Source organism: Leptopilina heterotoma, unplaced genomic scaffold (assembly GCF_015476425.1).
Source record: "Leptopilina heterotoma isolate Lh14 unplaced genomic scaffold, ASM1547642v1 Lhet_513, whole genome shotgun sequence".
NCBI lineage: Eukaryota > Metazoa > Arthropoda > Insecta > Hymenoptera > Figitidae > Leptopilina > Leptopilina heterotoma.
The window spans coordinates 48246-64632 of record NW_025111112.1 but is presented as its reverse complement, the minus strand read 5'-3'; the positions used below and the strand labels follow the sequence as shown (position 1 = coordinate 64632).

At 25.7% G+C, this 16387-nt stretch overlaps 1 protein-coding gene across 1 annotated transcript; it reads left to right on the top strand.

Moving 5' to 3' along the window:
• Positions 1-12377: 12377 nt before the first annotated feature.
• On the top strand, positions 12378-15030 carry LOC122507840 (uncharacterized ENTR1 family protein-like). Its single transcript, XM_043620773.1, has 3 exons — positions 12378-12565; positions 12997-13563; positions 13853-15030. The coding sequence occupies exons 1-3, from the start codon at positions 12394-12396 to the stop codon at positions 14272-14274; spliced, it is 1161 nt and encodes a 386-aa protein (XP_043476708.1). The 5' UTR covers positions 12378-12393; the 3' UTR covers positions 14275-15030.
• Positions 15031-16387: the final 1357 nt, after the last annotated feature.

The following is a 16387-nucleotide window of genomic DNA, read 5'->3' as shown; positions in this document are numbered from 1 at the left end:
GCTAGTAACACAACACCGACACTAGACGCGAAAATTTAAATTGACAAAAAAAATATTTTGTGGTAAATTAATTTTAAAGTCCCTAACCAAGGGTAGTTCAATTTTCTGCTGACAGAGAGAACTAACACTTGGCGCGAAAATTTAAATTAACAAATAAATGTTTAATTATAAATTAATTTCAAAGTCCCCAACCAAGGGTAGTCCAAGTGTCCGATCAGTCGGTAAAAACAGATCACTACACTACCGACAGAGGTAAATTTACCCAGAGAAATCTACCGTACCAACAACTGATAAGTTAGGGATCTACTTACCGTCCGCAGGTATGCGACAGTGGTGCCATCTAGCGGCAGCCGTTGGAACTATGCTCTAGTAATGGCATAGCTATACTACTTTTGCAAAACGGCAAAATACGTGTCGTCTAAAATTGTGTGAAAAATAATATATTTCCATAAAAAACGATAATTTGACTTATATACATATAGCCTGTCTGAATTGAAATGGAATCAACCTGATTGGACAACACTTATTATCCGCCTAAACTCACGCATAACACATTATAGCATCCAGCCCCTCAATTTTAGAAGTCGAATTACAAATTTTTGGCTTTTTTCATCAAATTGGAGCTTTTTTATTAAAGAAGAGCTCTTTCCGAAATAAGCAGCTACTCAGAACATTTTTAGACTTTACTTCTGATTTGAAAAATTCCATGAAAGTACCTCCTGGGAATTCCATGGAAATTCTGCAAGTTTTTTTTTAATAATATTTTTATATATCTATTATGTTTCTATTTTGTCTATTTATAAGCTTCCCTGTTGAAAATTCGACGTCGTATACTACGTTGTACATGACGCCGTAAACGACATCGTATCGAAGTCGTATATCACGTAGTATACGACGTCGGAAACGAAAGCGGAAATTGGGATAGTGAATGACGTAGTATACGACTTCGTAAACTACGTAGTGAACGGCGTAGCAAACGACGTCGTTTACGGTGTGGCGAAAATGATTATTTTAATATTATTTAATAAATACGTGAAAAAAGCAGTTATTATATAGAATAAAAATTATTTTAATTAAAATAAAATCATACATCATTTCTAAAAGGTCAAATTCCTAATTGACAATAAATAAGACGTTGTTTTCATATTCAAATTATTTTTCATTAATATAATATAAAATATCTTTTTTAACATTATGTAACTCATGAAAATCCTTTAGAAGAACAAGTATAACAAGTTAATAAATATACACTGAAAAAAAAATTTATTTAATTCAAATAATTCAAATTATTTGAAAAATATTTATTTGATTCAAATACTTTTTAGTTGGATCAAAAAAATATTTATTTGATTAAAATAACTTGAATTATTTGAATCACTTATTTGAACCAAATAAATCGTATTTGATTCAATTAAATAATTAATTAAATTGAATAAATGAATTTGTGTAATACAAATAATGAGTTACTTGAAACTATTCCCGTGTGGAAAAGTGAGGTGGGCCCACGGTGGGTCCCAGCAGGGATGGCCCAGGTGGGCGATTCCTTGGCTTGTAACGGTGAATCCAGCCACAGCCCACCTAGGAAAAATCCAGCTGGGGCCCATAGATTTAGTTTTCATTCAAATTAATGAATAAATTGTTTATTAATAACAAATAAGTCGAATTATAAATAAATAACGTTATTATTTAACGATTTTTACTTTTTTTAATGAAATTGTGACCAAAAGCAAATTCATAAATAATGTTAGCATACACGGAAAAAATCTTGGGTGACGTGCCGTTCCAAGTAGACCGAAAATGTACGAATGCGATACGACTTTAGTTTGGAGGAGCTGTATTTCCAACTTGGGCGTGCTGAACGCCCAAGATGCGGCTATTGCAGTCCCAAGTTTTGAGTCTCAAATCTTGGGTGTTCAGCGCCACCGACATGGGAACGTAGATTTCCCGAATTGAGAACGTAGCACATCCAAACTATAGTTCCCCCACTTTCCGACGATTGAGATTGCACGTCACCCAAGATTTTTTCCGTGTATATGTGGGAATTAATATATATCCTTTCATTTATAAATTAAAAATTTATAAAAAAATTAGAAATTTGTTAATTAAATTATTAAACGGTATATATAATCACTAAATTGCATACTTATACGAATACAATGCAGAAAAATCGGAATAAACGCAAACCTAAGAAACAAATAAAATTTAACGCACGCGGGGATTGAACCTACGACCTACGGACTACTAGACTAACGCCCTAACCACTATACTACGGAGACTAACTACTGAACACCGACGTTTTATTTGTCAGTGACTTGTTGATCTGCTGTAATGATTCAATAAAGCACTTACTGACACGAATACACCGTAACAAATAAATAGTTTAATAATAATAATAACAATATTAATAATGTAATAATAAACGATAAATATTCTTAAAATAATATTTATATTATTATGAAAAAAATATATCAATACATTTTTATTAAAAATGTGTTTTTTATTGTTTACAATCATTATAAACATTAATTTGTTGGTCTAAAAAAAAATTTTTTTTTAGTTGTTTGGACTTAGAAATTTTTACTAATTAATTATGTGGACATTACATAAAAAAATATTGTGAATACATTTTTGTTAAAAACACGTTTTTTCTTAATCTAAGTCATTATAAACATTAATTAATTTTTTGTTGAAAAAAAAAATTTTAGGTTTGGACTTAGAAATTTTTGCTTATATAATTATTGATGTGGGTCCTCAAAAACTGGGAAGCCCAGGTAGGGCCCAGCTCACGCCCACTTATAATATTATTTCGTCTGACCGGAACCCACCGTGAGTAAGTCAATAGACAAACTCTAAAATGCTTCCGTAAAATGTTAACATGTTTGTCAATTGTCAATTCATGTACGAAGATGACCATAATTACATCAAAGTTTTATTATTAAATGTTAAAGAAAAACTAAACTATTTAATAATTTTCACTCTAAACGATTTTTGTTATTATATATAATAAATTTTACTAATGTTATATTGCAGTCGTTATTGTTTAAATAAATAATTGTTGTTAATTAGTAACTCCTGACACTAGCTTCCAGAAAGATGCAGTTTTTTTCTAATTTTGCAATTAACTAATTCGAACCACATGAAATAAAAATAATTTAAGGTTTTAACAATTCAAAAATTGTTTAAACAAATGATTGTTGTTATTTACTAATTTTTGACACAAAGCACCTAAAAAAATGCAGTTTCTTTTTAATTTTACATTTAACTAATCTGAAAAGTATGAAATAACAGTATTTTATGATTTAAACAGTTCAGAAATTTTTTAAACAAATAATTGTTATTGTTTATTAACTTTTGATACAAACAATCTAGAAACTTGCAGTTTCTTTCTAATTTTACAATTACTACTACTCTGATTAACTAATTGCAAAATAAGAAAAAACTTCATTTTTCTAGATGCTATGTGTCAAGAGATAGTAAATAACAACAATTATTTGTTTAAACATTTGATAAATTGTTAAAATTAAAATCATAAAACATCCGAATGATTTACTATTTACATTAGTTAATTGCAAAATTAGGAAAAAACTGCAAGTTTTTAAGTTATGTGTATCAAAAGTTAATAAATAACAACAATCATTTGTTTAAACAATTTCTGAATTGTTAGAACCATAAATTATCTTTATTTTATGTCGTTCGTATTACTTAATTGCAAAATTAGGAAAAAACTGCAAGTTTCTAAGTTATGTGTATCAAAAGTTGATAAATAACAACAATCATTTGTTTAAACAATTTCTGAATTGTTAAAACCATAAATTTTTTTTATTTTATGTCGTTCGTATTAGTTAATTGCAAAATTAGGAAAAAAAATTGCAAGTTTCTAAGTTATGTGTATCAAAAGTTAATAAATAACAACAATTATTTGTTTAAACAATTATTAAAATGTATTAAAAACCGTTATACCTTGATGAGTTAATTATTAAATAAATAAATTCAGCTGGAACAACTTTAAAATTTCGGTAAAACTAAATGTCTGTTAGTGTAGTACAATAAAAGTTTATAATTATTATTGACAATAATAAATTGTTTAAAATAATTATGATTATTATTATTATGAATTAATTGTAGAATGATTTATTGTGAATAGTTATATTTAATTTTCAGACTTTTTCTATTTTAATGTTAATATTTTTATGAAAATGGGAAGCCCAGGTGGGGCCCAGCTGGCTCCCAGTTTTTAACTGGGCTAACTTGGGCAGATTTCCACACGGGTTCTGCCGTCTTTTTTAAAAAAGACACTATCTACATTTTAGCTCAATCGGAGATATTGAAGGAAACGCGTTTGCATCTAGATCTCTTAATAAAATTAAAAATTTTGTAATCAAACTTATGTTCTTCACTAATTCGGACACGCTCTTTTTATTGGTGCAAAAAAAATTATTAATTTTAATTTATTAATAAAACTGTAGATAGTGCACATTTTTTATCCGAAAATTATGGAGAATACATGAAAAGTGCACTATGTGGTAGATAGTATACCTACGTTTAAAATTGCTTTGTCCGTCCACTTTCCTGTTTAAAGCGTCACTATCTACATTATTTTCTAACACGATCCTTTATTTCTGTTATATTTTCATTATTATTTTATATTTTATTTTATTTATTATTATATTATATTTTTTAATTTTGAAAATACCGAACGAAAAATCACGAACAATAGAGGGGCTGATAGTAAAAATGGTTTATAATAAATAATAATGGGAGCAAAAGTAGAATAAGTGACTTGAGAGAAAAAACGGGTTAAAATGATTATGTAATTTCTTGATAAATTAATTATATTAATGCTTAAAAAATATTGTCAAGAATAAAAAAACTTATTTTATTTGAATTCATATTTTGTAATTATTATAATTAATTTATCAAGAAATTACACAATCATTTTAATCTGTTTTTGCTTCTAAGTCACTTATTCCACTTTTGCTCCCGTTATTATTTTAAACCATTTTTACTATCAGCCTTTCAATACATAAATTTTATTTAACTTTACAACTTTATTTTATTTGATTATTATGTTCTGCATTAAAGTTTTATTAAATTAAATGTTAACTTTACAAAAAAAATAATTAAAATTGTTTTTTAATTTGCATTAAATATATGTGTTAATACAAAATAAAAGCTTTATTTGCAAATTATTTTATTATTTTTATTTTATTTGCATAATTAAACTTGTAGATAGTGCTCTCTCTCGCGGAAAGTTAACCAAAGTTCGAGAAAAATATGTACGAAAAACGTCACTATGTACATAGTTCTCTACTTTTGTGACTTTTGAAATCAGTTTACTGATTAACCTATGTACATGCTCGTGAATCAGGATTTCAGGGGTCAAGTGGGTTGAAAATCCTGAAAATTTTGTAGATAGGTCGTCTCCTTCTGCAGATAGTGATACTTTAAAAAATATTTCTCGAAAATCTCTGTAGATAGTTTAATTAACAGCTAATTATCTTCTAATATAATTATAATTTTTAATTACGAACACGACTATTAGATTCGTCTTTTCATTACGAATCCAACGGTATAAAGAACTCATTTTTCGTAAAATATGTAGATAGTGCCTTTTTTAAACTGGACGGCAGTATTCTTTTATTTATTTCACTCAAATACTTCGTATATTTGATGCAAATAAAAATTATTTGACACAATAAATTTATTTTATTGATTATTATAAACTTAATTATTCAATCCGAATAATTCGTTATTCAAAGCTAATGCACTATTTTATCAAGACAAATAAAAAAATATTTCAATCAATTAAATAATTATTTGAAACGAAAATAATGAATTACTTGAAACTGTTCATTTATTTATTTCACTTAAATATTTCATTTATTAAATATAAATAAAAAATATTTAACCCAATAGGTAAATTTATTTTATCGATTCTAATTAACTAAATTATTTAATACTAGCTGTCGTACCCGTCTTCGACGGGTTTTAGTTTCTACTAATATATTTGAACAGGTGTCTACCAATTGGGAATTTAATTTGACTGGGAAAAACTAATAATTAGTTACCATTAACTATTTCATTATCAAAATATTACCATTTGAATCAGTAAATGACTTTTTCTATCAAATAGTATTTTCAACTAATTCAGATTTACAGAACAGTATTTGTCAATTTGTAGTACTTTATGCGTTCGTAGTATTTTAATCGATTTTAATTAATGCATTAATAATTAATACTAATTTTCCATCAGCTTTTGGAGTTATATAAGAGTCTAATTCGAATTAATTGTATCGCAAGTAGGCCACACGTTACGACTGCTAAAATCAAAAATAAGACCTATATTGTAATCTGAAAGTAGGTCTTAAATTTTGAGAAATAAAAATATTACATCAATAGAAATTAAAGCAAAAACAATTTTTTAAAAATGAATTAATATAGGGGAGAGTCTCCAGTTGTGAGACAGTCAATTTTTTTTAACATGCAATATTAAAAAGCCGATTGGTTTATATAAAAACATTTCTTTTTATATGAGCCAACTATTTCGTGTACACCGAGGCGGATATATAAACTGTTTTTGTTAAATACCAACACTGTGTGTGATAATCGACTAAAAAGCGTTTTTTCAATAAATGCAAAGTACTTTTTTTGCAATTTAATTAATTGAAAAAGGTAAATGTAATGCATTTTCTTTTAGTGTTTTCCTTATATTTTGTGATGCAACATTGCATTGTTCCAATCTACGGTTGAAAATAATTTAATTTTCCTTTTTCAAAATAGCGCCAATTTCTGGGTGTGAGACACAGCATATCACCAGTTGTGAGACGGTGTCAACACCCATCTGGGCAGCATAAAAAATACTACTTTGCAGGCATACTATTTAAATGTTGTTTTGATTCTTTTTTCTAGTATTTTTGGGCATGTCAAGTGGAAAAAAGTCAATTGATTCAGAAGAAATCAATTTTAATGCTCTTGTTGAAGCTATTAAATTGTGTTTATTTGATAGTCATATTTTGGCGAATAAATATTATTATTTAGTATATAATAATATATATTATTAATATATTTAATTATTTCTACTAAACATAACGTTTTATGTCAAACTTATTAAATTTTAGCAATTTTTAATGAGTGTCTCACAACTGGAGACATTTTTTTTTTTTTGAAAAAATCGATGTGCTCGGAAAATGTATCGTAAAATTTTTTGAGTTCATCGAAACACTATACTTTCTTTTAATAAAAGTTGCGTATTTCTGTTACCTTTCGAACGGTGTATTTTATTTACAATTTCGTTTGCCCGTTTACAATTTACGGGTCAAAAATGAAACCCGTCTCACAACTGGAGACTCTCCCCTAATAAAACTTTTTTTAATTAGATAAGAAAATTCCCGATTTTTCTAGTCGAATTAAATTCCCGGCTATTTCTCGGAATACCTTTGCGATTAATAGACACTCTGTTAAATGTATTCGTAGAAATTATAACACGTTTTTGATTCCCACATGGGAAATCTACATGGGATCCACTTTTATAAAGGAAACCATATTGATTCCTATGTAAAACCGTATGGTATAATTTTTCCATATCCCTATTAAAAATTTCCACATGGGATTTTACATTTTACCCGTTTTTGCGTAATGCCCGGATAGAATTTTGGAAAGCAACAACATACCCCAAACATTTCTAAAATTCAAGAAGAACAATTTTAATTCATAAATAGGAATTTGTTATTTATTTTCAAAGTCATTTCTAAAACATTTCTTGAATTCAAAAAAAAAATTTTGATTCATAAATCCCAATTTGCCCTAATGGCATCTTAAGGACTTTCTGTGTCCCAGTGCCCGCTGAAGTCAAATTTCAGTATTATTGATACTTTTACTGTATACCCTTTATATTGAACATAAATATTTTATTTTCTACGTTAAATATGATAATACATACTATGAAATTTTCAAACTTAAAACCTGAAAATATCAATATAGAAATTGTTTGCAAACTCTCACGTTAATTGATTTTAGAAAATTTGTAATCGGCATCAAATTCATGACTCTAAACTTTTTAATAAAATAAATGTAATGAATGTAATTAAAAATTTAGAAACATCAATCGATATCACTACCAACTTAATAAAAAATTAAACAATATTCAACAAAAAAAATTAATTAAAAATTTTGTCGAAAATCAAAAATATGATTTTGGCTTAAAAATTCGGATTAATTATTTATATTTCATTTTTATAGTAAAAATTAGTTGTATTTACATTAAAAAGTAGCTACAAAAAGTGTCACATCAATTTGACAAAAATTTAAAAAATTTGATTTTTTGAATTTTGTGAAAAAAGCTATAACTTTCGTTCAGCTTAATATTTTTCAATCGGATATGGCTATAAATTTAAGTTATTTAAGTTAATTTAGTCTCTTAGGTATTAACCTAAGAGACTATAAAGTTTTGCTTTAATCGGTCAAGTAGTCTTTGTGTTTATCCCGGACAAAATATTGCGTACAGACATACATACATACATACATACACACAGACATACATACATACATACATACATACATACATACATACATAATTTTTTTTATTGTCATTTTTGGAATTCTTACTACTCGAATAGAAAAACTAAACATGAAATTTCAAATTCTATGCAGTGTACAGACAAAAGTCTGATCTTATTTATAAATTATATTTCATTTTTATAGTAAAAATTAGTTGTATTTACATTAAAAAGTAGCTACAAAAAGTGTCACATCAATTTGACAAAAATTTAAAAAATTTGATTTTTTGAATTTTGTGAAAAAAGCTATAACTTTCGTTCAGCTTAATATTTTTCAATCGGATATGGCTATAAATTTAAGTTAAACTAATACCTAAGAGACTATAAAGTTTTGCTTTAATCGGTCAAGTAGTCTTTGTGTTTATCCCGGACAAAATATTGCGTACAGACATACATACATACACACATACATACATACATACATACATACATACATACATACATAATTTTTTTTATTGTCATTTTTGGAATTCTTACTACTCGAATAGAAAAACTAAACATGAAATTTCAAATTCTATGCAATGTACAGACAAAAGTCTGATCTTATTTATAAAGATACGAATAATGAATTAGTTAATACTAATACCCTATTTTATGAAGACAAATAAAAAATATTTCGACAAATAAAAATGTGTTATTTGGATACAGAATATACGGCACTGGCATTGATATAGTAGATTAGGCGTGATGCCTTCCAGCCTTCTGTGGCCGAGCGGTTTAAATACGTGCGTTTAAGACTTTCGGTATGCGTTAGGGGTGGGGGGACGGTGAGTTCGATCCCACATGCGAGCGAATATTTTTCATTTTAAGCCTTTTAAGCGTTATATAAAATAATAAAATTGTGTGTTGTGTTGTGAATAAAAACTGTGTGAACATGTTTGTAAATAATGTTAAAAGTCTGTTAAACAATCAGTTAATATATATAATATAATATATAAATATAATATAATAATATATTAATAAATTAAAAAAAATACTAAATATTTAAAAAAAAAATTTTTTTATTAAATATAGAATGAAATAATTTTTATAATTGATTCAAATAATTATTTATTAGTTTAAAATACTCCATTTATTTGATTTGAATAATTTGTATTTGATTCAAATAAATAGTTATTCAGTAAATCAATTAGAATTTACTGTTATTGAACAATTAACTACAACAAACGCTTATGATGAAGCATGTAGCATGTTGAAAAAGATTGTTGAAATCTCTAGGGAACAATCAGTAGTACAAACCATGGACATTTCCAAAGTTTGTTTTCATATGGATGAAATGGTACTTAGTATATTTGCGCTGTGCCAAATCTATACCATTATTAATTACTAAAAGTCTGTTAGTGCATTTTTCTGAGAAATGTTCCAAATTTTTAAAATGGAAATTGATTTTAGTTCAAAAATTATTACTTACAAGAATTTTATTACTTTACCTGACTTTTTTTAAAATTTTTAAAATTTTTTGAATTTGTAATAAGTTAAAAACGACCGTTGGTACGTAATGCTGTAAGCAATGCTCAAAACTTTGTAAGTTAAATTATTATCCTTTTATAAATATGAGTGATTTTATTTATTATCTTAATTTAAAATCATCTCACTTCAGATATTTTTACTTATTACTAGATCTTTGTTATTTACATGACATAGGTTATATTTTACAATAACTTTTAAATTTGTATTAAGTTAAAAACGACATTAGTGCGCACTTATCTGAAAAGTGCTTTAAATGTTTAAGTGAAATAATTGTTACACTCCATATTTTAAGTGATTGTATTTATTATCTCACTAACGTTAGATTTTTTAAAATTGTTATGAGTTACATAATGTTAAAAAAGATATTTTATATTATATTAATAAAAAATAATTTGAATATGAAAACAACGTTTTATTTATTGTCAACTAGGAATTCGACCTTTTTGAAATGATGTATGATTTTATTTTAATTAAAATAATTTTTATTCTATATAATAACTGCTTTTTTCACGTATTTATTAAATAATATTAAAATAATCATTTTCGCCACACCGTAAACGACGTCGTTTGCTACGCCGTTCACTACGTAGTTTACGAAGTCGTATACTACGTCATTCACTATCCCAATTTCCGCTTTCGTTTCCGACGTCGTATACTACGTGATATACGACGTCGATACGATGTCGTTTACGGCGTCATGTACAACGTAGTATACGACGTCGAATTTTCAACAGGGTTTGTTGCAATTTTTTGCAAAATACTTATTTCAATCAAGTTTTGTAAAAAAAATTGCAACAAAGCTTATTATTAGACTCTAATTATAATAGAAATGTTAAAATAATATTAAAATAAATAACTTGCAGAATTTACAAGAAATTTAGAATTTAGAAGAATTTATTTAAAAGTATTTAGAAGTCAACAATTTGGAGTCTTTAAAAATTATAACCGGTTCTTTGATAGAGACCCTCAGTTCATTGAAACTTGCAGAAGATCGTTCACACCTCACTTTTCCCGTTGAAAAATGAGGGAAGATTTAAATTTTAATAGATATTCAAATCTTCCCTCATTTTTCAACGAGAAAAGTGAGGTGTGAACGATCTTCTGTCTGCGCAGGCAGGCAGCCTGCAGAGGTCTGAATGCTCCTTTAATCTGAATCAATGAAATTTGACTGATAACCAGTGACTCTATTCTCGCGATTTGAATTAGTGGAATTTCACTAAAAATCAGTTAAAAATAACTGAAGTTTCAGTCATTTTCCACTGATTCGCCAATTAAAAAGCTACTGAAAATGTCTGTTACACATATTGAAAATTTCTATTTAGTGAAATTTTACTGATTCAAATCGCGAGAATAGAGTCACTGATTCTCAGTCAAATTTCTGTGATTCAGTTTTAGAGAGTATAATAATTTTGATTCAATAAAAATTACGTTTATAATTCAATTATAAATTGTCTTTAATTAAAACATATTTTTTTATTGTTTGCTTACTTATTTTTTTATTAAAAAATTTTTGTTCTCAGTGTACTTCCTTTTTTCATTATCATGGACTCTCAAGTTTATATCTCTATTGTTAATTTTAGATCTCATTAAATCACTAAATGAACATAGATCAGCATTCCATAATGAGAAAATCTCTCATATCAATTAAATAAACTTGTCGACTATATTGTAACAGAACTCATGATGCTCTCTGGGAATTGGTGTCTTGGCCAAAGGCCAGTGCGGGGAGGCTTCAAAGAAAAATGAAAGTAAGATTCTAGATCTCGACATGAATTAATATAATATAAGCGAGCTTCAAACTTGAGGCCTTCTTTCCATCTTCCTTTCATGTTGATTTTTTTCTCTTTATAGTTCCGATAAATTTCCGCCAAAAAAATTATTTCCCGAAACAGAAATTAAAAAATTTAAATTATTATATAACTGCAATGATTTTTTCTCCTTATCCTCAAAAATATTAAAAGAAATTATTTGATGAAAGTACAATTAAAATTTGTATAAAAAGAATAATTCTAGTAAAACTTAGAATGTAAATATTTGGCGCTTCTATTCATAAAATTAAAAATATTTACACTTAAACCATTTATTAAATAAAATAATTTTAATTTTAATATTAAAGTTTTTAATTCGAGGAAACTTAAATATTAATTCAAATAGAAACTAAAATTATTATTTTAAATGATTGTCTTTAGAAAAAGAATTCTAAAAATAGTATAATATTTGAATATTGTCTTCAGCCTGTAAATTTGAATTATAATAGTTTCGATGAAAATAAGGAAATAGTTTTTACTGTTTACAAATAAATATTTTCTCAAGTGAAAATCAAACCTTAAGGTTTTGTGAATATTCACCTTTATAATTATTATTTGACATGATAATAAATGAATTTTCGATAGTAACTTATCATGGCAAATGTAATACTTTAAAGGAAATTTTATCCAAAATGTCAATAATTTTGGGAGCAGTGTTATTTCTTGGTGTTGTTGCCTACGCATATCCGTTTCTAAAAAACTACTGTCATCAAACCTCAGATAATCCAGAAGGTAAATTTCGTGTTTACTTTTTCAATCGCTCTTTTGTTAAAACAAAGCCATTAAATAATAATCGCAACAACCTTGATTTCAGGGACTTTTGTTCTTTTTTTTACTTAACAGTCATTAGGATTAATGAGAAATATATCGCATTTCAAGAGTCATTTTTTAAAAAAGTAACTGTTAATTTTTCTTTTTTTTTAATTTTATTGTTTATTTTTTCCTTTCGCTTAGAAAATTTTTATAATTACTTATTTTTTTTATATTACATATAATATCCTATATTGTAAAATAATTTTTTAATACTGTTAAAGCAAAATATTCTCTATAAAATAGAGAAAAAATAACATTCTCTTAATCGTCATTCTTATGCTATTTATTTTAAATGTAAAATTTATTATTGTAATTAAATATATCGACAAATAAGAATGAAAAATTTGCAGAAATTCCAATACAGAAGAATGAAGAACAAGAGGAAATTATAGATAAAGATTTGCCAATGAAGAATAAATCAAATGTAATTAAATTAACAAAATTAAAAGAAACAACGGTAGAAAAGGAAATTAAGGAGGAACAAAGGATGAATGAGAAAAAGACATCAAGTGAAGAGAAGAGAATTAAAAGAAAAGAAGGATGTCATTTGGAAAAGGAATTTTCGAAAATCAATGAAAAGGATACAATAGACGTTGATGAAATAGTTGAAGATAAAGAAAAAGAAATTGATAATGATGATGATGAGGATGATGATATTGAGAGAGAAGATGCAGATAGAACAGTGCGAAGAAGATCATCTCTATTATCGAATATAATTATTAAAAATAATATTTCTCCAAACAAAATTTCTCAACCAATCACTGTTCAAGCTGTTGTTCATGAAAATAAACGAATGGTAATTCTCCAACAACCATTAAGCAATGAAAGTCCTCTTATTCCAAAGAATAATTCAAAAATTGACAGTTTTTTGAAAAAAAAGCACAACATTGGTAGGAAAGTAAAGAAATTTTTCACCAGTAAGTGAAAATTTATGGAATATTTTTTTAATTATATAATTTTTATTTTTTTTCTATCAAAATTAAGTCTAATAGTTAAATATATTGCTAAGCAATATAGTAAAGATTTTTTTAACATTGCTAAGTAATATTGTATTAATATTGTTGACATATATCCTGCTATTAGGGTATTTACACGAATTTCATTTAAATATTCAAATCAAATTAATTTAATTGTTTTTAATTTAAACGAAATGAATAGAGAACAAATTTTTTTTAATTAATGAAAAGAGAAACTTTTTCCATTCAGGATCAGAGAGAAAGAAGACGCGATCACCAATTGAAGAAAGTGGAAGTAGTTCTGATTATCCTCGAAATCATTCAATTTCAGAAATTCATTCAACACCGACGAATATTGTGAATCAACATCATCCACTTGCGAATTCAACGATTCTTAATTCTCAACAACCTGGAAACATGAATTTTCAATTTCGCAGTCCAAATGGAATTCTTTCAGTTTATACACAAGCATCAAATGGAAGAATTAATTCACCAGATGATTCTGGATTTCGCAGTTCAATTGAAACATCAACAATTTATAAAGATTTGCCAAATGAAAGAAATAATTCAATTTTATTACCATTGCCCAATAATTCAAATGAGGGGAATTGTACTATTTTTTCAATTGTAATGGGAATTTCTAATAATTCCAGTGGTGAAAGTAGAAAATAAAATCATTCAATATTCAAAGTGATTATTGAAAAATTTTATCAATTCGATGGATTTGTAATTCGTCAGTTAATTCTTAGATAGCAGGTATACTTGCTGTAAGTTTCCTGCAAGATAACATACTATTTGGGATGAAATTAAAATTAAATTAAATTGTAGATTAAATTGTAGAATCAATTTAAAAAGTTACTATCAATTTTTTATTTATATTGAAAAAAAATTATTGAAATTCTTTATTTTCCTTTAGTCATTTACTTTAAACGAATGGGAAATAAAAGGCAAATAAAATTTGAAAATAATTTGCAATTAATACGTTTGCTTTGATTATTCAATTTTGTAAAGTAAATGCTTCTTGTTTTTTAGCATTGTCTTTGTTGTTTATTCATAAGTTTATTGTATTTTGATTACCAATTTTGTCCAATTGTTTATATTATTAGCCTATATTTATTTCAGAATTTTGTAATTATATCCCATAGTAGAACGTAATATTACTGTAACATTACATGAATTACTGTAATATTGCATCAATATTACAATAATATTACAGCAATATCAAAATATCCGCCTCGAGATATTATTGTAATATTACATTAACATTACGTGTATTACTATAATATTGCATGTAATATTGTAATACTGCAGTAATATTGCAGCAACATTAAAATATCCGAGATATTATTATAATAATATTACGTACTACTTGGGTTATCTCTCAATTTTCGTCGATTTGTAATTTTATAAAATTGTCATTCAATTGTACAAAAAATTTTTTTTTACTGTGTTTTAGTCATTTTTTGTCTATAATATTACATAATTGTATGAATATATAAATTAAATTATTATTATAATAATTATTATATCATATACTATAATAATTATTACAATAATAATAGTAATTAATCACAAGTAATTACAACAATTAGTTGCACTAATTTCAAGTTCCATAACATTTTCTAATTGAAAAAGATTCATTTACCCAGGATTCAATAATAAATTTTATTTTCTTTATTATTATATAATATTAAACAGTATAATTCAATTGTTCAATTATCAAAAAATGATACTCACCTTGTTAATTTTTCTGTATTATGAAAAATAAATAAATGAAAAAAAATGATAATTTAAAACGATTAGTTAATAAATTTTAATGACATTAAGTGGTGTATTGTATTTGACAAAATGAATTTACCGTGATGTTATGATTTTATCTTGATGATATTATGACATGACTTGAACAAGTGTAAATTAAATGTGAATTTTAGCACTTTTAATTTTAACAGAATTTCATTTAATTTAGGGATAATTAGCATACATGTGTATATATGATCAATTGAATTTTGTTAACATTTCGTAAATTATATATATTTGATACAAGATAGATCGTTACCCGACCGGTTTCACATGTTGTCAATATTTAATTTATTTCTGTATAGAACGCAAGTTTCATGATCACAATATTTTATAGTACCTATTTATTTATTTTTTTAAATTACTGTAATTTATTTTATAATATATTTATTATAATTTATTTATTGCAATTTTATAAGTATGCTATTTATTTAACACATTCGAAGTACATGAGTTCAAAAACGGAATTAATATTTACTTATTAACATAGGTATTATATAAAATACAATACGATTTATTTATTATAATATAATTATATATAATTAATCAAAAAAGTAACTAATTAATTGATTAATTAACTGTTTAATTAACTAAGTAACTAATTAATTAACTAAATAATTAAGTAATTAACTAAATAATTAACCAATTAACTAATTAATTAACGAAATAACTAATTCATTAAGTAATTAAACAAATAACTCAATAATTTACTAACTAATACTACATACATGACTAATTAACTAAATACATTTACTAATTAACGAAATAATTAACCAATTTACTAAGTAATTAACTACATTGACTAATTAACAAAATAATGAACTAAATGAGTTAACTAATTAACCAAATAATTAATTAATTTACTAAGTATTTAACTACATAATTGACTAATTAATAATAATAATAATTTTAAGTAAAGAAAAAATTAAATGATCTTTTTTGATGCTTTTTTTATATAAAATTCCCCTAATTTATCTATTAAACTGAC

Bases quoted from the DNA above. Each gene is read 5' to 3' on its own strand.
- LOC122507840 (XM_043620773.1), top strand. From the start codon at position 12,394: ATGATAATAAATGAATTTTCGATAGTAACTTATCATGGCAAATGTAAT. The intron at 12,566-12,996 runs GTAAATTTCGTG...AAAAATTTGCAG, and splicing joins AACCTCAGATAATCCAGAAG to AAATTCCAATACAGAAGAAT. The intron at 13,564-13,852 runs GTAAGTGAAAAT...TTTTCCATTCAG, and splicing joins AGTAAAGAAATTTTTCACCA to GATCAGAGAGAAAGAAGACG.